The sequence below is a fragment of the Pseudopodoces humilis genome, chromosome 1 (assembly GCF_049639895.1).
Source record: "Pseudopodoces humilis isolate 2021_Gansu_Grassland_sample_001 chromosome 1, ASM4963989v1, whole genome shotgun sequence".
NCBI classification, from domain to species: domain Eukaryota; kingdom Metazoa; phylum Chordata; class Aves; order Passeriformes; family Paridae; genus Pseudopodoces; species Pseudopodoces humilis.
In genome coordinates this window covers 120614885-120638576 of record NC_142200.1, presented here as the reverse complement: position 1 = coordinate 120638576, position 23692 = coordinate 120614885, and the positions used below count along the sequence as shown (strand labels likewise).

Here is a 23692-nt window from a genome sequence, read left to right as displayed (position 1 = left end):
CCCCAAAAGTTGCTTTACACTCTCAGGTGCAAGCACTGTCTGCTGACTTGGGCTAGAAAATGGAGAATGGCTGGGAGCAATCCATGGCACATCATTCAGCCATGCCAGGGTTTATAAAAGGCAGTGTTCCATGACCACGCCAGCCCCGGGATAGCAGATATTTGTTAACAGCCACAGAGGGCTGTAGTTATGATTTGGTATATAAAAGGGTGGGAATGAAAACCTGCAGAGCATCCCTCCTTGGGAAGCAGTACAAAGGGTCAAACAGAACAACATCCCCCTGTGCACCAACGAATGTAAGAACAGCCCTTTCTCATGTTCTTTACAGACACAAATAAGGAAACTGCATTGGGGGCTGCAGGGAAAGCAAGAGGCCATGGAGTCATCCTGGAACTGACAAACAGACAGCAGGAGCAGCAGCTGGGTACAACAACATCATCCTTTCATGTTCTGCGAAGCTATGCCTGCTAAAACACAAGCCTGCAGGGCTCTGCAACTCGATCGTTCTCTGAGATGGGCCAGATTGGAACTAGAAAAAAATACAAAACCCAAGCACCCAAACGGCAGAAGGATGCCTTCAGGTACACACACAAAGCTGTACATATGCACAATCAACGTCCCATACTTCCTCATGCCAAAGGCAACTGAGTCTGCAAAACAAGCTGGTAAAACACATTACGGGGCATCCCCCTCATAAACTAGTGGGAAACACAACTCCTAAAGTCTTTCATTTTGATTAAGTTCTGTATTACCAGATTCTTCTGATAAAATCAGAAGAAAATGGATCTATAGGAACTGTAGGAACTACCCTTGGGGGAGTGGAGGGCTGCTGGGCAAGGTTTAGCACACATCTTTGTGATGGCAAAAAACTGAAGGCACAGTTACTTTGTTCTGTCCCCGGGATCCAGTTAACCCTGGCTACAGGGCACAGTCTAATTGTTTCTTTCCAAAGGAGTTAGGATAAGGCAGAGGTGAGGGGAAGCTAATCAACCTTTAAATACTTTACCATCTGCTAACAGCCAAGTACCTAGTGGTTTAACATTTGCTTTGAGGACAGTTTACCAGACCCTCTGTGGAACAAAAAGACCAGGCTTAGGAACAGCCTCTCTGTGATGTGAGGGAGAGAGAGCAAAGAGATTTAAAAAAAAAAAAGGTGGAACATGGGAGGATGTATACAGCATCTAACGTTTTACATAAGGAGTGCTTTGTATTTACAAACACCAAAGTATAATGCCTATCACTACCGAAAAGTATCATTGTTTTCCAGCAAGATTGTGAGCTTATAAAATAAGATGAAGCAGAATAAAGTCTGGCAGCTGATGTTCCCCAATCTGTGTGACAAACATTAATGAGAAAACTTATTCTGGATCCAATATTTGACCTTAAAAGGCCAAGGAAGGATCCTCACTACATTGCCTATGAGGTGGTTCAAGTAAATTACACCCATAACTAGCCTAATGCATCTGTAGAAGGAAAACAACCATAGCCTCTCTGCACTAAATATTAATGTCTAGGCAGACAAAAGCAGCACTAGGAACACTGTAATAATATCACTGACAGACACTGTGTTTCTTTGGGGCATTGACACATCAGCACTAGGAGCATGCCTATTGTCCCACATTAAACTAATGACTTGTTCTGAGATATTCCTCTGGGAATCACAGATGTTATTTATATTTTCAGACATTTAAAGGGATTAAAGTGTGTTTATTCTCAGTAATCTTATTTGTAGAGAAAGATATATACAGGCATCAGGAGTATGCATTTTAACCCTATCGGGGATGACCCTACTGGGGATGGCCCTGGCAGCCACCTACCACCCTTCAGCAGTCAGGGCCGCCAAAAGTCTCACCAGCCTGGCTTCTTCCATTAAAAGTATATATGAATTGCAGGTTACAGGCACTTATGATAAACTACTTCACGAGCTCTTGGTGACAGCAAGCTGTGTATATAGCCAAGAGATCCAGCTGGAAATTAAACTGCATGTCAAGTAGCCTGATTCATATAAAATTGCTCTAGGCTGGAATGAAATGTCTCTGGTAGAAGACAAACAAGTAGAGCACTGGGCGATACGGTGTGCTCTGGGCTATGAGGAAATTTATAAGCCATTTTTGTGAAACAGACGTGCCAAAGTGCTGGGGTGGTGGCAAAACGAGTAGCTGGCCAGGAGGTGAGGTGCGCTGCAAGCATTCGGATGGGTACAGGAGCAGCTGCAGGCTACGAAGGCTGGCAGCCCTGTCTGCAGAGAGAGGTGCTGTACAAAGCCCGTCTCAGCCTGCGCTACCCCGGCGGCAGCCAAAGCAAAGGGGAAACCTCTTCAAGTTACTGCCGAGCGGCTCCGCTACGGCCGGCGCTCCTGCCCCGGGGCCGGTGCCGCTCCGACACCTCCTGGCTGCCACTCCACGTTCGGGGATTCCTCCCCGCACCGCCCCGGCTGCACGCCCGGCTGGCAGCGCCTTTCGGCCGGGAGTGCCCGGGAGCGATCCCCGCACCGCTCCGCCCTGCCGCCACCTGGACCGGCACCTCTCCCCATCCCCGGCCACCGCCGCCTCCCCGCCAGGCTCGTTCCTTACCCGTCTCTTTGTCCTGCGCGGCTTCCAGGTGCAGGTCGCTGAGGAGATGCTCCAAAATCTTCTCCGGCGTCCCCGACACCACCACGTATCTGTCAGAAAGCAGAGAGTCCCCGGAGTCATCCTCGGTGGAGGACTGCGAGCGGCTGCTCCACTCATCCTCCTCGTCCTCCTCGTCGATGTACTTGAAGTAAGGCACGTCGAAGGTGGGCAGCGGCCGCTCCCCGCCGCGGCCGGCCAGCGCCTCGGGCACCCGCACCCTGCCGCTGCCCATGGCTCCCTGCTCCCTGCGCGCCGCCGCCCGGCCGCTAAGCTCCCCCCGCGGGGGCCATCGCCCTGCCGGGGCCGCGGGCCGCCGCCGCCGCCCCGCCCGCCGCCGCCGAGCCCGGCCCGGCCGGCCCAGCCCCGCACGCCCGGAGCCGCGGAAGCCTTACCTCCCGCGCCGCTCGGGGGCCGGGCTGCGTGACCACACCTTCCGCAGCACCAGCGCCGCGCCGGCCGCCTCCCGAGCCCGCTCGCCGCCGCCTCCATCGTCCGCCTTCCGTGCGCAGGGGGAGAGACACAGAGAGCTCGGTCAGTGCCCGCAGGGCTCGGGGCTGGGGCTGCCATCCCGCCGCCCGGGGGGCCTAAGCTGGGGAGGGGGCTCTGTGCACCCCGGAACGGGCTCCCTTTGTGAGCGGCACTGGGCTCCGTGTGTTGGATTTTAATTCACAGAAGCCGGTGGGAGGGGGGCTTTGAATATGCGGGTTTCCGAGTCCCCAAGGTGATGGCTCGTTTAATTCCCAGACAGTCAAACAAAGCAGGGGACAGGTAACAATAGTCTGAAAGCGGCGAGCGCTCCCGAGCACGCCAGTAACAGAGAGGCAGAATACACCTCCTGTAAAGCTTCTCTCCTGTACTTCAATAAAGGCAATGAAAACAGCGGGGCAGGCACGTAACGTGTGCCTCTGAGCATCTACTAAAATACTCCATGTACTGATCTCCCTTCTTCTCAGCAACTTTTTAACTTGGGAAACAAACACCCCCACAGAAAGTTCAGCCCAGTGACTGCCGTGTGCGTGAATCCTGGCCAAGCTGCGGTTTGTACACCGACTTTCTCCCTCCCCGCTCCCTGAAACTGAAGGGAGCTGAACCATCATCCATTTGTGCACACGCAGCCCACATCCCCAGCGCAGCCCAAGCCAGCTGACTGAGCAGTGCGGGAGATGAGGGCTTGCTGCTGACTGAGCAGGGCGCATTGAAACACGGCGGCTGCCGAAGAGCGGCGCGCAGCCCCCTGCGAGATCCTCCCGGCAGATTCAGTCACCGGAGAGTGAACCACACAAAAGAGGCAGCTGTTTCAATGCCAGTGCAACCCAGTAAGTGCTGTTCCCCTAATTCTGACCCGGTTTAGTTATACTGTTCAGTATGTCAAACGCACACATGAAGGCCACACGTGTACCACTCAAAGAAGAGAAAACGGCATTTGTGCATCAAGTGTACAGTATCCAGCAGTGAAAAGGACTTTGAATGGGTTAAAAATTGCTGAGGAACAGACCTACCTAGGCAAAACAAGGGAGAGAAACCACTTTATGATTCCTCTTTCTATTATTTTATTTTTTATTCTACGACCCCATGAATGCTATTTCTGGTTGTCGCTGTGGTGCAGGCATACCCAAAGATGCAGCCCCTGCCCTGGAGAAGTTTTGTTTATCAGTAAAGAACATGTAGAATTGATCTATTAAATTTCTGCAAGGTCAGACATACAGGTACTGAGCCAATTAATGTCAGATATTCATTGTAACGCTCCCAGGAGACATTGCTGAGCAGCCGCGTTACAGGAATACTGATGCATAATTGTAATCTTCCATTTCACTGGCCGTGGTTTTGTGTTGCCTACATATTTGAAAAACTGCAATGAAAGAAGCAGCAAAAGAGAAGGAGAGGAAGAACAAGAAACAGGCACAGCATTAAAGCAATTCAGTAAAAGGGAGATTTATCCAAACAAATAAATCGCTCCATTTCTCTGTCTCTTCTCTGGCATTTCCATCCTCTAAAATAGCCGCAATCCCCATTTCCCTGTGTTCACTGACATTCCAAACTGCAGCACATATGGAGAATGCATGTGATGTATGGTGCTGTATTTGTACAAGCCATCTATTTCCTCATGGATGGAAATGGATTTTAAGCACACCCATATACATTACATACATGAGCAGCTGGCAGCAAGTCAACAGGGAGCACTGGAAGGGCAAAAGCTCTCTCATACTGAAAGGACATTAACCATGGTTGGTGTGGAAGATGGTGTTTCCCCTTCAGCATCTCACTAGGCAGAGATATTTTCAAAAAAAACCTTTGGAGTAGGTGTTTGCAAATTTACAGCCTGAAGTGCCCCAATGGTAAGATTTTCACAGGGCTCTTCCTCTTGTCCTTGCCTCTTTTAGCAATTTCAAAGAAGAGAAAAAATCAATCTATTTTATTAGGTAAGACAAATATTGGGCAAAACTAAGGCCTGTTGGGTTCAAGTTGGATTTTCATTGCCTATAATAAATATTTCCCCTCCAAAAAAGGAGAGGAATAGATAATTTCTAAATTTTGCTATCTTATATCAAAAACAATCTCACTTTAAGGGAAGAATGGCTATTTCATTAAACCTCCACTTTAACATGACATATTTTTGTGTTCAGTCAGGCCCTTTAATGATACAACGAGCCACAACAATTAACCTGAACAAAGCAAAGCACAAAGGCAAATCCCACATATTTTCACAAGTTCCAATTTCAATACTGATATTACTCTAAAACATCACGGCACGCTTCATTTATCAGAATCTGGAATGGCCCGTGAAATAATTCTTGCTGGAAGAAAACCGAGCTGCTCTCAGCATGCTCCGTCTAAATCCCGTGACAGATGAGAAGAAGGATGCAAGAGGCCCCCAAGTGACAGCAGTGTGTACTGAAGGGCAAGGCAGCACCCTAGCAGAGCATCTGAAAGTCAGCAGACTGACTCAAGAGACGTTCTCATCACACTTCCAATTAACAGTGAAGCCTTCCAGCAGTTTCCCAGACCTTCACACAGCCCTTGCAACCTGTGCTGGCCATGCAGGGTCACAAAGGCACGGCATCACCATCTCTCATATTATGGCCAGGCAGAGGAATCGGGACAGAGAAGCCACCACAGAATCCCAGTTCGCTTATGGGGGACGCCACACTGGCACCTGGATTTTGAGCCCCCCACACTGCCTATCTGATATTTACTTTGCTCCAGTGCAGTGGGTAGGAAATTACTCCCAGCAGCCTTGATTAGAATGCATTTGGAGTTGAGATGGGACAGGAAGGGGTAGAGGATCAATACTGCCATCTCACTCTACATGTGGCCTTATGCACACTCTCCCTGTCTCATCTGTACCTTCAAAAGCACCACTGACATCCTGTTAGGATGTTATAATCAATCCATGGTGCACATTACCCATCACAAGGAAATTTAGCTAGTTCTGCAAGCGTCAACCACTATATTTCACATTTATTACCTCTTTTAATTAATCATCTCTTGATAGCTAAACACAGCACTATCAACCTCAGTGTCAGTTCCCATCAGGAGTTTCAAGTAAATAGCAAGGTTCTCTGGACTCAGTGAATCTTCCAACCAATATTACAGCAAATTTTCCGCTCCTCTCATCCATCTTCCTAATACTGAGGTAAGCCACTTATCTCCTGGGTAATATATTTTAATAGGAGACAAGTGCTACCTTTATTTTCAGCATGAAAGGAACCCTGGGGTGGTATAAATATTTATATGCTTATAGGAATGAAACAGCTGGAAGGCCTTGCTTAGTGGGCCTCAACTTATGAGTTACACTTTGCATGAGCAGGAAAATGACCCCCTGAATTAGCACAGAGGAAGAAGGAAGCAGAAGGAACCCATGGGGTTATTGAAAACAGCCACAGTGGGCTGGCTTCCTTATGGGAGACATTCATTTTCTGGGTTATTTGCAATTGGCAGGGAAGAACCCAATCTCTGGCCAAAGCAATGGATAACTTTGGAATCAGGGATATTTCTGTGTTTCTTGAATTCCTGAGTTTGGCCTTTTAATTAATTAAAAGAAGATCCAACACCCAGAATGCACTGCCTCCTCTCTTCCTGTGAGAAACTTCCACTGATAGAAATAGTGTTTAAAGGCTGCTCTACTTTCCAACAGAGAAAAAACCCAAAACATTATGCTCTGCAACAAACAGTATATTCAGAAGCCTGCTTCACTGAAAATTCATTTTCACATAATTTCTCCAGGACAGGACAACTGTGCAAAGATTAAGTTCTGTATCTATGTTACTCATTACTGAAGTGCCTGTTATGTTGGAGCATCCCTAACTAACAAAGCAAACTACGCACTTCCCAAGGACAGAACTTTTGTCCAACATCTCTTCACCTGCTTTTATTAAAAAGGGGTCAGACACAGAGCTAGCCCAGCCAATACCAGATCCAGGCAGATTCACACACTGCCAGTTTCAGTGGGTAAAAAAATAATACAGGAAATAAGAGATAACCTATAAAGCACCTATACATTTAATGGAGCATGGAAAATCCAGTGCACAGACAGACTTTTTCTGCTGCCAAATAACCAAGCAAAGGCAAATGGAATTTTCTTTGGGCCACATACAACAAGGCAAACTTCACACAGACTATCTGCTTCAAAATCACATTAAATAACAAAGAAATTGCCTCTTCTAGAAGTTATGGAGGGCAGGAACATTTTGTTTTCATAGCATAATTTGGTAAAACTGACTCAACACAATCAGATAATGTCAATCACTTCTGCCTCTATGTCTTTTGATGCTGGTGCCAGGTCATGCCCTTGAGAGGTTCGGGAAAAGGAGTACGTAGAAGATTCCCAGGGCTGTTTGTGTTCTGAAAAGGAGACTGCTCCCCTCAATGAACCTAAGGAGCTTCCTGGTGCACACAGGAATATTTCCATGTAAGCAGTGTGAAAACTAAGAGTACAGTCAGGAAGTGGGGTCAGAAGAACAAATGTAGAGAAGCTTCAACTGCCATGCAGGGAAAGTTCTCAAATTGGTGACAGAGCCTGACAAAAGCCATAAAATAACAAGATCCTCATTTTCAAAGACTGATTGTTTTGCTGGGCAGGTGTCTTTTTGCTTGGATATTATAATATCTCTGGTGTACATAATCCATGCAAAAGAAGAATTACAAGAACATAAAGAAGACAGAAAAGTCAAGTACAAAAAAATGAGAAACTCTGACTGGTAACCTTTGTATTATGTAATGTATTTCCTTTGAATAAAACTATTTTCCTTTTTTTTTGCTCTGTCCTGCTCCATTTCTACACTTCTTCCTTGTTCAGCATATGGTGGGACTTAGCTTTGAGACTGGGTCCAAGCTAAGACAAAAGGCCTCTGCAGTGGGCACTGAGGTTCCCAAACCTGCCCACCGAGGACTAGGTTCGACACACCCAAAGTGACAGAGATAATTCTCTGTCCTGGTTCTTTACATCCTACAAGCACATTCTGGTTGTAACAACCAGGAGCTTCAGCTGTACAGAAAATCCTTCACAGCTCAGGCTGAAGCATGCTTGGAGCTTCCAGAGCCTCCAAATATTCACCTCCAGAGCTCTAGAAACTCTTTACAAAGTTTGTACAAACTGCACTTTTTGGCCTCTAACTCAGGTCATATTTGAGTAAATATTTATGAAGATGGCAAAAAATCCCCAAAGGGATTTCAGATCCCGCCTCAGAATAATAAGGGCATAAGAGCTTTTCAGAGAACTACTGCCAAATTTTTTATTTTTTTTTATTTTTTTTTAAACATATAAAAACAATATTTACCCCATTCCTCACTCTTAGCTGTTTCTGAACAATGCTGGCTGCATTTTTCATATCAAATTACCTAAGCTGACACAGAATAAACTTTCAGAATAAATAGAAAAGATGCAACTCCTAGATGCAATGGAAAATGAAGTCTTACAATGTGAGACATTTACTAGTGTTAATAATAGACAATGAGGTGAGTCCTGGCTATAAAATAAAGGCACATTTATACCGCAAACATAAAAGAAAGGGGAAAAAAAAAAGTAACACAATGAAACACATTCTGTTAACAGATCTAAGATACGCTTTCAGACAGCTTCTATCAAGACTAAAGATGATCACCTTCTTACACTTCACTGTGTTTACCCCAGGAATCTGTTATTGTGGAAACCACAAAATTAAATCTAATGTCACCAAAGTACAAACGTGTACAAAAATTACTCTGCTCTTCACAGGCTATTGCCCTTCATTTGACACAAAAATTGCAAGTGAACAGATCACAATTAACATGAAGATGGATGACAATATCTCTGATCTCGGTGGATAATCCATCTCAGAATATGTTACTGCATTTCACATGGTTTCAAGAGAGATCAAAATCTGTATTAAGATGTTTGATTCACTTTCCACTACCACAGGAAAAAAGCTTTCCAAGTCACCAGCACAATGCCACCCCACTATATAAGGAGGAGACCAGTATTTTTTCTGCAATGGTTACCCTCTCCTTATTTTAGAAAGATGAAAATAAAAAATAGTTACTACTCCACCTCAATTTTAAATATCAAAACATGAAACATTTTCAATGGGACTGCCTGTTTTGTAGTTGCAAGATCAGCACTTTTTCCAAATATTGAGGGAAAAATTACCTTTCAGGACTGCAGGACCATCAACAGAAGTTTGTCATATTAAGTATGAAAAAAATGTTACATAAGGCTGTGTTATTTCATTACAAAATACAGCTCATAGGATATAATTATTGCATTTTATTATTTTTTCTGAGGTCATGATCTTTTCCCCAGTTCTCTGTTATATTTTTGCTTTCAGCTGCAGATGTTAAATCCTTTCATAAAACTGGCCTAAGCACAGTATACTGGTAGAAATCGATTAATGACTTTAAAATGCCTCACACAGTGATTTTGTTTTGGTGGCTCTGGTTCAGTGACTTCTGACCAGTCTGTAAAACCATAAAACACTCTAAATATTTGACCACAACCTCCCTATAGGAAAAAGCACCCAGAAATTGTACCAAAACTTCCTAGTGGTCTCACACTATCATTCCCACAGATGCACAACATTTGGCTCAACACAACCTCTGAATTGATCAGCTACACAAATGGTGATAAAATGGGCACGAGCCACAACACGGGGGGGGAAAAAAAATCAAAATCCTTTGTTGCTGAAGGCAGTTTTGAATACCGTGTCTGATAATACAGAGAACAAGCCCTTTTAGAAAAACTGTTGGTGCTGTCATCTGCATACCGAGCATCCGTGGCAAAGGCAACGGTAATAGCAAGTTATCCTTGTAGAGGGGTCAAAAGGACAGCACTGCTAAGACAGAGATGACAGACAACAGGCATCAGGGAAAAGATTAATATCCCTACACAGTCATACATCAAGGAACACAATTTTTGCCTGTAATCCCAAAACTGCTGAGAGTAGGATTATTCTGCTTTCTCTCTTAGTAAGAAGAAAGAAACGGCTCATGGGAATAGGGCATTGCTAAATGCGAGTCCTTAAGTGAGCCAAAGGGCTGAAGTCAGGTCCTAAGGGGAAAAAAATGAAAAACTCAGTTGTACGGTGTTCCCAAGCAGTGGTACAACTACAAGCAGGGCGGGGGGTTCATTTTGCAGGCCACTTCAAAATATGGAAAAGGTTTGTGCAATTAAAGAATGGCAAAAGAAGTAAAAAAAGAGGAACCTCATGAAGCTTTTCATAGAATTGTGTTGGAAAAGGCCTTTTAGATTAAGTCCAACCACCAGAAGGTTCACAGTTAAAAAACCCCTTCATATTCCTTGGAAAATAACAGAAGCATAAAATCCATGACTGAAAACAGGAATCCTGGTGTACACTTCCCTGTTGCACACTTTGATGGTGCTGAGCTGCAGCACAGCTGTTTGGACATGCAAGAGATGTCTTAAATGGAGTCCAAATTCTTCACACCCCAGTTTCCTCTAAATATATTTAAGGTGAGAGCACTTTAAGGATTGGGCTTTAATGAAAGGAAGCAACACAGGAAAAAGGGCACACTTTCTAAAATAATATGAAGAAAGCCATTACTGGTGTCATAACCACCAACATAATATTATCATAACCTTAGCACTCCACAATTCTTTGTCGGTTAATGCCTTTTCACAACAACTGAAGGCTGTGCATTTCAGTTTTCCTTTTCTCAGAGCCTACACTCTTCATGGCTACTAGTGGGTAAATTTGACAGCCTGACAGAGTTGTCCTTGGCAAGGACAACTGAGATCTTCTCTCTGCAACCATACAAAAGCAGAGGGGAAGAAAGAAAGGAAAAGGGGGTGAAGAGAGCCTAAAAAAAATGGGATGATGGTATTAATATTGCCATCATTCTCTCACAGCTGGCAGGACAGTATTTACTTGAAAAAATGTCAGTATATGGAATAATTTCAGGCTTAGAACATCTGAATTTGTAGAAAAACTTGCACCACACCAGGGAAAATTAACATGACTGTAGATCAAAAGGGGCAGATGCCAACCCTCCCTTCCAGTGGCTTTGCAATTAACATGGTGAGGTATGGAGCTAGTTGGAAATCTCCCAATTAAACTTTTTATTTTCACTGAAAAAATATTAATTCAGTACAACTGAAACTGTGCCAGAACATGTCAGTTTGAACAGAAAGGAGCCAGCCAGGTTTCCCCCACTGCCTGCATATATTGCCTACCACAGGCTGGCAGGGCTTCTGCATCCCCTGCCACACAGGAGCTCAACAGGCCTGGAGGTCCAGGTCCCAAGGTAAGTGTCAGGAAAATTAAATTTGTATTTCTGCCCTAAGAGAGTTTTGCAACTGTATTATTTTCACCAGAATCAGAACTGTTTTCCTCCCAAGAATGTAAGGTTTTCTTCAGGACAAAAAACTCAAAGACCAGATGCAAGTATCATGAATAGAATAGAATAGAGTAGAGTAGAGTAGAGTAGAGTAGAGTAGAATAGAATAGAATAGAATAGAATAGAATAGAATAGAATAGAATAGAATAGAATAGAATAGAATAGAATAGAATAGAATAGAATAGAATAGAATAGAATAGAATAGAATAGAATAGAATAGAATAATGCAGATGAAACAAGAGTTCAATCCTCCAGCTGTCTGGGGGAGATTTCCAGTGATGTCAGTGGCAGTGGTTCAGGCCTTAGCTGCAGTGAAGAGCATGAGGGAAATGAGATAAAAACTGCAGGACTTATGCTTCAGCCAGGAAGGGGGGAGGAGTGCCAAGGCTTCAAGGACTGCAGATTTAACCTGGATACCCTAGGACTGATAACATATATTACTATTCACATATGGCTCAGGGAAAGAAAAATGAGTTGTGTAGATATACAGAAATTATACTTGAGTATAATCCTAATATCAAATGGGTGAAATTCTAGAAATTACTGGCATATGAGGGGAAATAGATAACAATTTGATTACCATCTCATAGGGCTGGAACTTGACTTCTCTGGCAGCCCCCATACAGCTCTCACTCAAGAATGAGAACTGCAGAACACAGCTCACTAACATTAGTAGATTTAATTTATTAATGTAGACTAATATTCACCTTGGCAGGGACAGGTGTACCAAGGCCTTACAACCTTTATAATGGAAACAGCGATAAATAAGGTCTCCTGAAGGAATGCAAGAGAGATGGCAGTAAATACCTGCCGCTGTCAGCCTTATATTGCTCTAATTACCAGTTCTGAACACACACAACTTCTAAGTCAGACAAGACCAATGATGACTTTGTCTTTCACTCCAATTTATACTAGGTGCGTAGCAAAATATGATTTAAAAAACCTCACTTATCCCCTTACTGTCTCTTAGAGAAATCTTTGTCTCTTATGTCCATAATACCTCTCAATGCTGCCAATGGCATCATTCCAATAAAAATAAAATTAAATTTAATTTGTACACTATTCCTATTATAAGCCACAATTCCAAACTAGGAAGGTTAAAACTTGCCTATTGCTGCTCATTACACTTATCACTGTGAGGCATATATCTTTTTATTGAAGTGTTATGCTGAAGGAAGGATGCAGATAATTTTTCAAAAAAGAGTTCTCAGCAAAGGTCAGGAGCTGGTTCTGACCTCATAAACAGCTTAAGAAAAAGGTTCTCTAAAACTGAGAATACTCTATAAAGCTCAAGCTCATTCTCAAGAGCTCCAGAATCAAACTCTCTCAAATGCACCGACATTTAACTGCAAGTGTGAAGAAGCACTGAGTAAAGGAGTAAAAAAACCAAAACAATCCAAAGCTAATGTTTAAAATCAAAACAATTTATTTAACTTCTAGACCAATAGCAGTCATCACAAAGTAGAATTTATATCCTGTGGTTTGGTGGTTGTTTTCAACTAAGTTAGACATAATACAGAGATTTCTTTTGAGGAAAGCATGGATCATGGTGGCTACAATTTCCTTGGGTTGGGATGACAGTTCTAATTCTCTCCAAAATAGCCTGAAATCACCAGCCTTTTTACTAATGCTTTCTAATGGTTCTTTTCTTGCTAATTAATTCATGAATCTAAATCATTCAAACATAGATAAGCCACTAATCACTCACAGACTTGATAACGGATCCTAAGTAGACAGAAAGTGTAGAGCATGCAATAAAGCTGGAAAAAAAAAAAAAAAGGAAAAAGGAGTTAGAAGGAAAAATAAAACTCACTCCTTCCACCTAATAGCAGATTTGATTCTGCATTTATTATGCAAGATAAAATGCTCACTGATGTCAATAATAACTATAGAAATGAGAAAAATCAGGCTGTTCTGTACAGAATGCTTTTTATTAATGTTACATGCACAGGAGCAAATTAAAGGATTCATTTTTTTGTTTGGTTTTTTTTTTTGGTACAATGTTTTTTGTCCACATTTAGCAAAAGGAAAACATAAAAGAATAAGGAAGGTGGGAAAGAGCAGGTTAACAATCAACTCTTGTCCGCAATAATTAATTCAGAACTGGAGGTTATAGCACCCAAGAAATAAAGAAATTTTATTGCAAGATTACAAGGAAGAAGAAGAAAAGTGCTTTCTTGCATACTTATATAATGAAAATACTATAAAATTATTAAACAAGTTTTCATGTACTGAAGAAAACCAAAGTGTCACAAACAATACAAATTACAGAAAAATGTATGACACCACAATATGAAACAACATTTTATATTTCTTTTTATTTTATAATTTAAAAAAATAGCATATTAATTTAAACTTTTTATTAATTATTAATTTAAACTCCTTATTTTGTGCCTGATAGAATCATGTACCTGCTTGTTATATGCCTACATGCTCTAAATTTATTTCAGTAGGAATGTTGGGAGTCTCCTCTCTGCTTTCCTTAGATAATACAAGCGTGCCCAGCTTTAGAAGCGAGTTAAGTTAGTTATATCAAGGGCAACCTCAACATTTATTCAAGTTATGGAATGAAAAAAGCATTGTTACCATGGCAACTAGTAAATCACATTGTATCTGCAATGAGATGCAAGGCATCTTGAGTAAACGCTCATCTGCCTCCTTGTGTGACCTCCTCCACAGGGAACGGTTCCTCTGTGAAGGAACACGTGCAGAACTCTGGCATAGTCCAGATTTCACTGTCTCTTCTGCAAAAAGTTGACAGAACTAATCCAAAGTGTTATTTTTGCATGGGGAGATTTAACCAGATCTACCATCAGAATAGGAAGAAATACTGGAAAAAAGATTAAATACTGAATGTTTTGCTGGGATTTGCCTCAGTTGAGACCATGAAACCTTACAATAACAGCATACCTCAAATTGATGTCAAACCCCCTGCACCAGAAGACCATTCACAACAGCACTGGAAGGAAAAGTCTTGCTGCCAGCATGGAGGCTGCCAGACATGCAGCAGCACATCGCGCTGGCGCTGGAGCAGTTACCGCCTCCAGCCATCTGCTCCACCCTTCTGAGGGATGTTGCCGCCTCCAAAACACACACATCTGATCTACCCTTAACCAGGCTGCTGCATGTTTTGCCAGGCTCTGATATTATCAGCACCTAACATACCTAGCGTATCTGCCTGACAGAGCCTTCCCTTCTCCTCACGGTAGAGGACAACTGTCTTCAGAGAAACCCCTCAAACCATGTTGCTTTACTGGCAGTCCCATCCATAAAGTCTCAGCCCATCCGTCGGCCACTGGGCCTTCACTGTACTACCCTGATGCCCTTCTCTAGCTCCTCTTCAGCTACTACCATGCCTACCTAGGGCTCCTTCTCACTTCCATTAAATTCACCATGAGGAGCAGCACTGAAACCAGGTTCCCAAATAATCTCCCTGGGCCACTCCCCTTCTCCTTCCTGGAAGTATCTCATCCTGAGCAAGCTGGTGTTGCCTATAGGGAGAGACACTCCATGATGCCACTTATCAGCTTCTGATATCATACTGTATGCATAGTGACTTCTTCAGCCAACAAAGGCTTCACTGAGGGCTGCATATTGACATATATCTTCTGATGCCATTCTTTTTCTCTCATCACATCCCATTACTTCCAGACTGCATACCACAGACAATTAGACACTGCCAACACCTATTACACCACCCAAGGAGTACTGAAACTCTCACATATCTCTGATTCTGGCTTCCCCCATTTCTAGCTTTGATTCCTTCCTGACTATCTTAGCTTTAAACAATTCATACTGCTTTTGACACTACATCCTTCTCATGTATAACTGAATTTTTATGTCATATATCTCATAAATTCACCTTCTCTCTTAAGTTCTTACAGAAATTTCTTCTTAAACGTGTTTACTTTGTCTTTGCTGGGTTCTTCCTTCCCACATGATTGGCCATTTGCTACTTGACCAGAACTTTGATAGATGAGGAGATGCTGTGGGTGAAGAAGACACACAGTCTGGAATTCACCATCTATCACAGAGCATTTGAGTAACACAAAGACAAAATGAGACGTATGAACAGATGACCACTCCTTAATAGAACCCTGTGGAGAGGGTTACAATATCCAAGTACTCCAGGGAAATAACTAATGATCCTTTCTTCAGTGCAGTCATGTTTCAAGAAGCAATTGCATGAGTTACTAAGTGCTTGAGACTGCCTCAGTAATTGCAATGATTTATTTTATGCATCATCATAACTACAGCACTGGGTCAGGAGGACATGTGCCTTATGGATGCCTTACATTTTAACACAGGTATTGGAGGCAACCAGAAACACAGAGACCACAGTAGGGGGTAGGGGAATAGGGGAAAGACAAAGTCTTTAAAATCCTATCTAAAAAATTAGGTTTCTGTTAAATTTTTAATAAAATTAATTATATTTTCAGATGACTCTAAGCAGACCCTAAAATATGTCAGGAATTTTTTTCCACTGTAAATAATGGGTGCACAGTTTACAGCGTAATAACCCGCTCAGTAAAGACAGAAAATGGAAACATAAGCCTGTTGTCTCTGTCTTACACCTCTGTTTATTCCAGACAAAACACCCCCTGTGCAAAGCATGTTTCTTCACCTACCCTTCGTCTGTACTGGTGCATTGGCTGCCTGCTAGCAACCAGCAGAGAGGGGGATGAGACTTGGGCTTGTGAGCATTTGCTTGACAAGGGAAGTATGATCTCTACACATAGCTACTCACCTGACCTACCAAAACAAGGCTGCACCAAGGATATTTTGTGAGGTCACGCATGCACAGTGTACAGGAGGCTGCACCTGCATGTCTGTGCAGCTTCAGAAGGGATTTGTTAGCAGCTTCCTGGGCATCCCTGCATCCTCCTGACATTAGTTCTTTCTAGAAACTTTTTAGTCTTTCTACAGTCACTTTTCCTTTTAGCTATGTGAGGCTTCAGTGGCACAAAAGGACATTTTTAGGATGATAAGTTAAAGTGCTGTCATCACCAGGACTTTCAGGCTATTGAAGATCTTGAAGACAATTTCCCTCCACCCCCATAAACTTCAAACCATTCCCCTATGATAACTCAAGAAAAAGCACTGCTAACCTTCAGCACTGTTTTTCCAATTACTGTGTTTCAAGGTTATCAGTATAAAAACACTAAACCAACCCAGTTCTGAAGGTCAAAATAAAAAAATTCAGCAATGATATTCCACAGTAACTTTCATTCATTTGGTATTCAGGACACATTCTTTCGGAATATCAAATCACAAAATCATTGCCAATTCATCAGATTTTAAGCTTTAGCTTATTAACCATTAGACTATGCTAAAAATAAAATGCAGGTTTTCATTTGATCTTATTAAAATGCTTCTGTACAGCATGATATAAGTCTCTAATTATCTATATCTCTATATATTATCTCAATTGTTATTTCAATATAAGCAAATTCATAACAATTCATTTTAATGGAAAATATTCATGTACTAAAAAGTGGTAGAGCATTAGAAGTCAAAAAGTTGAATGTCAAGATGCTAAAAATGAAAATGTTTCTCTACATTGTGTCTGCCAGGAAAGCAAGAGCTCACACGACATTTGGCAGTGATTTCCCATGATGAAGCAACTCTTTGGTGCTTTCATTTCCATAAAAGCTCTAGTCTATTTAGAGGTAGCTCCTAGCTCCTTGCCCTTAACAAGGCAATACAGATAAAGTTCATTAAATATATTGTCTAAGATAGGAAAGCAAAGAAGTTTTGCTGTAGCAGGCACTTAACCTGTGCATCAAAAAAAAAAAAAAAAGTAAAATAATTGGAACAAATTATTTCTTACAAAAGCAGAAGTGATATGGACATATTGATATTGTATGTTCTGCTGCATTCACAAAATTGCCCAAGTGAAGAATCTCAGGATGGGATGTATTATTAGACCTTAATCAATAGGATTTTTTCAAGCTGGCTGGGCTTCCAACAATTTGACGCAGATCTTTTCCACACACAAGAGCACTGGAATACTGGAAACTGCAGCATTAATGAATTACAAGGAAGATTTCAAATGCCTATGATTTTAGAGCTAATTTTGACAAGATAATGGTCAGGAAACTTTTACAGCTTTGTGATATTTCTGCTGGAATGCTGAAGTTTTGTTTCTTCTTACATCAGGTAAGATGCGAATTTCTGCTATACTTAAATGAGTAAATTGCTATTTTTTTTATTGTTTTTATTCTTAGGGCATCCTTAATGCATATTGAACATCACACAGATTAAAAACTAATCACATTTTAAAACAACAGTTATTGCACGATTTACTGTATGGCTTTTGTCTAATGCAAATATTTACTATTTACATGTCACTGCAATGAAAACAGTACATGTCAATTGAATAACCAGTAAAAATATTAGACAGAACTGGAGAGCACTTCTGCAGCAGCTGCAGAGGAAAATGGTGTGGTGAAGCCATAGCCTTTTTGCCTACATAGTACAAAAGCAAGTTTTGCTCCAGGGAAGAGACAGTCATAACTGCACATATACATATGTGTGTCTGTGTGACAGCTGAGGGTGGGAGAGTGAGAACAGACGAGTTTCAGGGAGCATACGGCCACCCAGTGCAAGAGCAGCTCTGTTCTATGCATGGCTGTGGATCCCACACAAATCAGCACACAAACCCACAGCTCTGTGGGAAAATTGGAACACGTTCCCACAGTTCCTGCATACGTTCCTGCAAATAAGTGCCTAAAATGAAGTAAGAGAGGCACATTTTGAGGGCTCCTTGGAAATGAAAGCTATAGCTCACACTCTGAAAAAAAATAAAAATTTATAGAGACCATTTTTAAGAAAGTACCTGATTTGAGAGTCCCACATCCAGATTAAAATTCTGCCACCACAAGCAAGTTTCAGGTGGTTCAGACTTAAAAAGGGTATCTGCTTTGACCTGTCTGTAGTATCACTCAGCCACCCAGGACACTCTAACTACTCAAACACCCCTTCTGATGACCAAGACTCAGGTTTTAACCTGAAGAACTGAAAAGGAGGTTGAAACTTTTTAGAATCTGCTAGACAAAAACCTGATGCAATCTGAAAACAGGGAGAAGAGGAGAGGACTGTCAGAACAGATGGGTCACCAGGAGAAAGCATCTTCTTTATATTAACAATTGAAACTGTGTGTTTAAATGACTGGTTCACTCTACAGTGTGAAAAGGGTTTCCATAAGTAGACTTTGCAAGAGATTGTCTTTGCTTTTAGCAAGGTATGCAGTTTGCTCAATGAATAAATATGTATAGCACATGGACACATAGGCAGAAAGAGAACTGGGGGACCTTGAGCACTTCAAGTTCCTTGGTGGAGAAGGATTGTGCCATGTCCTTGGTGAAATCCTGAGAAAGGCCCCAGGTGCAGGAGGCCATCACCTGCAGTGTGCAGGGTTTGAGAGCTTTGCAGTGCAGCATTGGGCACAGCCCAAACTCTGTTGGAAAAAAACTTGCAATGCCAGTGATAAAGCAGTTAGGAAAATCTTAACTAGGCTCAATTTACTTCTGTCTTTGTGGGAAATAGGAGCAAATAGCTCACTGCAGATAGAGTTCTGCTTAGAAGCCACATGTTTTTTTTACAGAAGTTCATCAAAATCCAAGAAACCAAGAAAGAAATCTATATGGCCCAATGATTAGCTCAATACAGGTACTGCATAGAGTCTGAGAGATTATTTAGACAGACTGAATTAATGTGTGGATTCCACTAAAAAGATTCAAGTTTCTTACCTGAGGAGACAAAGCCAGAGTGTCAGTACACTTTCAGCTATTTGCCATTCACACAAGGAAGCTCAGGCCTGAATGTATCTGGTTTTTAGCTCAAAGCCTGAACAAGTAGGCTTTGCATATGATATACTTCAGTCAGCTCTGATTAGTGTCTTCTCTGACCCTGACCACATCCAGTCTCTATTAACTTGCTAAATATGGCCAAACAGCATATATTACAAATGGTAAATCGATTTAACAGTTGTATTTATATCCACAGATGTGTTTTAAACATTCCTGTGGCGAATAATCCCCTACTTGCAATATAAAAGTATTTTGTAAAAAGGCCTAAGCTGGTACTGTATTCATTGAACAAATATCAGTACCTCTAAAAACAGGAAAGACACTGTGATATTGCAACCAAACCAGAAAGGTGATGCACATTTGTATTCTGTGTCTGTCTCCTACTCTGCCAAAAAGAGCAAGCTTGTCTTTGTTCCTCCCAGCACCAAACTAAGTAGGAATGCTGCTCCTGATACAACACACAGGTCTACTCCCCTCTCCTCCCAGGGAAAACGGAGATGAAATGAGGGATGGTGCTCTCAGTCCAGACACTCCAGGTGAGAAAGCAGCATCAGGCAGGCTGGCAGGGGACAGAGCTGGTGCACAGCAGCCAACAAAGGCATGTGAGCTGTAGGCCCTTCCCTTGATCAAACAGGGCTGTGTAGCTCAGCATCACCACCCTGTCCAGGGCTTACCCTTGTTCAGAGCCTGGAAATCCATCTAAGATTTGATCTTCAACAAGATGTTAAAGGAATTACCAGCTACTATTTATGCTCTTCCCGAGTTAGGTCATCCTGTTATTTTCCCAGTCATCAAAAGAGGCAAAAGTATGTTTTCCTGCAACCAGCAACTCCTGCCACTCCCACACGTCAGAGCCTTCCCCGCTCGGATGCTGGCGTTCCAGGCAGTGACAAAAAGAGCTGGGAACCGCCTGCCACACGGTACCAGAAAATATATTCAAGGAAGGCTGCAAGGTCATTGCTAATTTCAAAACCCTGTTTCATGTTTCCACATGAAACACCTAATTAAAACTTTTCACTGGGTGGTTAAAATGAAATCCGTGCATATGCACTTGAGACCTCATTTTCATGTGCTGTGAATTAGAATACAGGAGGTGCTGCACACAGCGGTAGGAACACTAATCGAGGAAGGAAAGGGGAATACCTGCTTTGATTTAGAGGAAGATAGTCAGCAAAAATACCACTAATCGCCTGGGTTTTCATTCCTTTGCTCTTTGAGCTGCCACACAGAGCCAAGAAAAATGGATGCAAGTGGTGTATGAACTGCTACCAAATCAGCATTCTCCACAGGTGGCCATGTGTCAAGCACATCTTGCAAAATGCCACCACCTTCCACAGCTAAGGTGTGACAAAAGCTTTAGACTCTACAGGCTATATCCTGCTCTCACCAAAAAATATCTATTAACATCAACAGGGGCTGAATTAAACTTTTAAATGGAGGCACAGTGAGTGACAGAATGGCCAGAGCAAAAGGACAGGTTTGGGGGGAGATTTCGTGATTAAAATAAATAAATCCTGGGGGAAAAAAAGGAGCCTGCAAAAAAATACAAGGTCAAAGTGTCCTTACAATGTGGTTTCAACAAAGAAGGCAGAGATAGCCACTTTACAGCTGCCACTTTTCCACAAAGTCCTTAGAGCAGATAGCTTGCCTCTGGTCCAGGAGAGGCAGCTGAGCATGGGCAAAAGACAATCTCCACAGTGGCATGCTCTAGGTGGTCGCCAGAGCATGTCTGCAGGAACAGATGCCAACAAATGCTACCAGCATTTATTCCAGTGGGGTCCTGACACAGGTCTCATCGACTCCAGAGCATCCTGCCACTGGAATCACACTGACTTTAGCATAAAATCCAGATCTTACCACAGAATTTGCTCCAATGTAGTTTCTATTCAAAACAAAGCAAAGTTTGACATGCAGAAATGTCACTTTTTCAGAAATGTCAACAGGTATCTTCTGTGCTACTGGCCCAAATCTTCACTTCAGTGAAGCAGAACGTTCTTCCTGAACTTATTCAGGAGGACAGGAAGAAAAAGAAAGAGAAAAAATGTGTCCCTGAAGCACTGAATCCTTTTTACATGACTCTGACCTCTAGGCAGACTACCAAATCTCCGACAACTTCCAAAGAGGAAGTTGTGGTACACAACCATCAATTTCTAGCTCATCAAAAAGTTTTCCAGTTATCTTGGGTATTTCTTTACAACCAGGTCTAGACTATGAGCCAAAATGAGTCCTTGGTTGGTTTAAATTCCCACAGAAAATCTGGTAAAACCGTGAACTACTTCAAAGTTCTGCACCACCGAAAGGTGAAAGACAAAATTACTAATCCTGAAATTCAGAAACTGCTTAAATTTTCTGACCTAAGTTTGCATGGTACATATTCAAAGCATTATCAACTTTTCTTTTTGTATCTTCTTGAATTTAGGTAACAAATTCCCTAACTTAACAGAGAGACCCAGGTACCTTTGCTATTCAGAGTTCCCAGAAAAAGGGTAGAAATAACTGTACAGAAGTAGATGGCAGATACATCCACTGTATTATCAGCATAACTGGGAATTTATTGATGTCATAAATCAAGAAAATGGAGAAAAGAACATTCAGAATGTCATCAAATTTATTTATCACATGAAGAGAGGGACAATTTAATGTTAAAAAACAAAAACAGATGCTTTGAACTAATAAACTGGTAATTTCTACTTCTCCAAAGGGAAAATATGATAAGATTAATTCTGTGTAAGCCTTTGAACAGTCTAGAAACATAAGCAGGTTAGTGGTTCAAAATCTGGAGGGAAATATAGAAGCAGGGGACGGTGACAACCTGCAGATTGCAGCTCTCAGAGAGTTTGTCTACCTCTTTGTGTGGATAAATGGAGCAAGGAGCCATGCTTTCATTCTTGGTACCACCAGATCTGTGTAGTCCTGCTGACCATGAGAAACAACCCTCCCATTCCTTCCCTGCTCCTGGATGTTAACCCCCCTTCACCACTCACCCCATTCTGTGTGCTTGTGTGCCTTCATGAAGCCACACAGGATCTAGATTAAAATACTTCAAACAAAAAAAAAAAACCAAAACCACAAAAAAACCCCAAGGACATTTAATTTGACCCAGTTCAGTTTCTGGGTTGGGTAAGTCACAATGCTTTGGGGAATTAAGGAGGATGGCTGTGTTTCACCAGGAGCAGCAGAGTAGCTCCCACCAACACAGGCCATCCCTGACACCACATCTCATTCTCACCATATATCTGTGTCCCTGTAATGTGAGGGGAACCTATCTGGTTGGAAAATAACCCCATAAGGAAGGTGCATTCATTGTATTTTTCAGCTTCATTTTCCCCTGTGTTGCCTCACAAAGCAGCACTACATGGGCCAGCCCAGGGCTAAGGACAAGTGTTTGGGGCAGCATTGCCCCTGAAGCGACACCCGAGGACACAGAGGCTGTGTAGGGACTGTAAATGTCTGGCCTCACTTCAGCAATGCTCAGGATTTTAAAAAAAGTTCCCCTGGCTGTCAGCATTTCAACCCACTTCCAGCTTCCTTGGGATCCTTGAACCACGTCTCAAGGATCCCAAAGCAATTCCTCAACATTCATTAACCACAGCAGGTTTTATGGCACCCTTCAAGGTCCCACATGTTTAAGACCTCATTTTATACCTGGGTAAACAAAGGTGCAGAAAAGTGATGAGATTTGAAGAAGGTTATTTATTAAATAACCAACAGAGTCAAAAATAAAAATTCAAAGTTGTGGCTCCCAGGTTTTAGTCTGCTAAATACCATGTGCCCTTTTTACCCCTTTCAGCACAGGACCTAAGTTATTGTCCCACACAAGAATGAGTCACCATTCCACTCTAAAGAAATATGTGTATGTGGAACTTCCACCTATACAAAGTAGTATAATGTTACAGAATAAATCAAAGAGGAGAAAATTAGTCTTTCTTCTCTTTTAAAGACTAGGATGAGCATCTGGAGGAAAGAAAGTATTGTGGGAACATGTAACTTGACTTAAAGGAAAATAGTGAGGTTTCTATTCGATGTGTTCCTATACTATGCTCACAATGTACCATGGGAGCACAAGTATGACTCAAGTGCTTTTTTTTTTATAAGAAGAAGGATCACATAATTTCACCACTCTTTTGCACTCCTGGCATGAGGATATTCTCCTCCAACACTTTGGCCATATTAAACAGACTCAACAAAAGGAATGGCAAGTCCTCTTAAAAGTACACAGTAAATAAAAATAATTATAATAGTATTTTTAAAGTGCTGCAGAAGACTGAAACAAGCATGCAGATGATTCCAATCTTACATCTGAACAGGAGGATCCTTATCTCTGTTCCATACTGGGGAAAAAAAAAAAAAAAATTAAAAAAAAAAAAGCCTAGGACCTGCAGAAGCCTTTTCTTCTCAGGAGATAAAGAGATTGACTTATGAAGAACAGGTGATCACCTG

At 42.1% G+C, this 23692-nt stretch overlaps 1 protein-coding gene across 1 annotated transcript in view; it reads right to left on the bottom strand.

The window, feature by feature from the left end:
• Nucleotides 1–23692, bottom strand: part of RAPGEF5 (Rap guanine nucleotide exchange factor 5) — a 159151-nt gene that overhangs the window by 61148 nt on the left and 74311 nt on the right. Inside the window, exons 10-11 of the mRNA XM_014248374.2 lie at nt 3005–3108; nt 2574–2662 (exon numbers count right to left, since the gene is read on the bottom strand). Of these exons, the coding sequence (XP_014103849.2) occupies nt 2574–2662; nt 3005–3108 (193 nt within the window). The remainder of the gene's footprint in view (nt 1–2573; nt 2663–3004; nt 3109–23692) is intronic.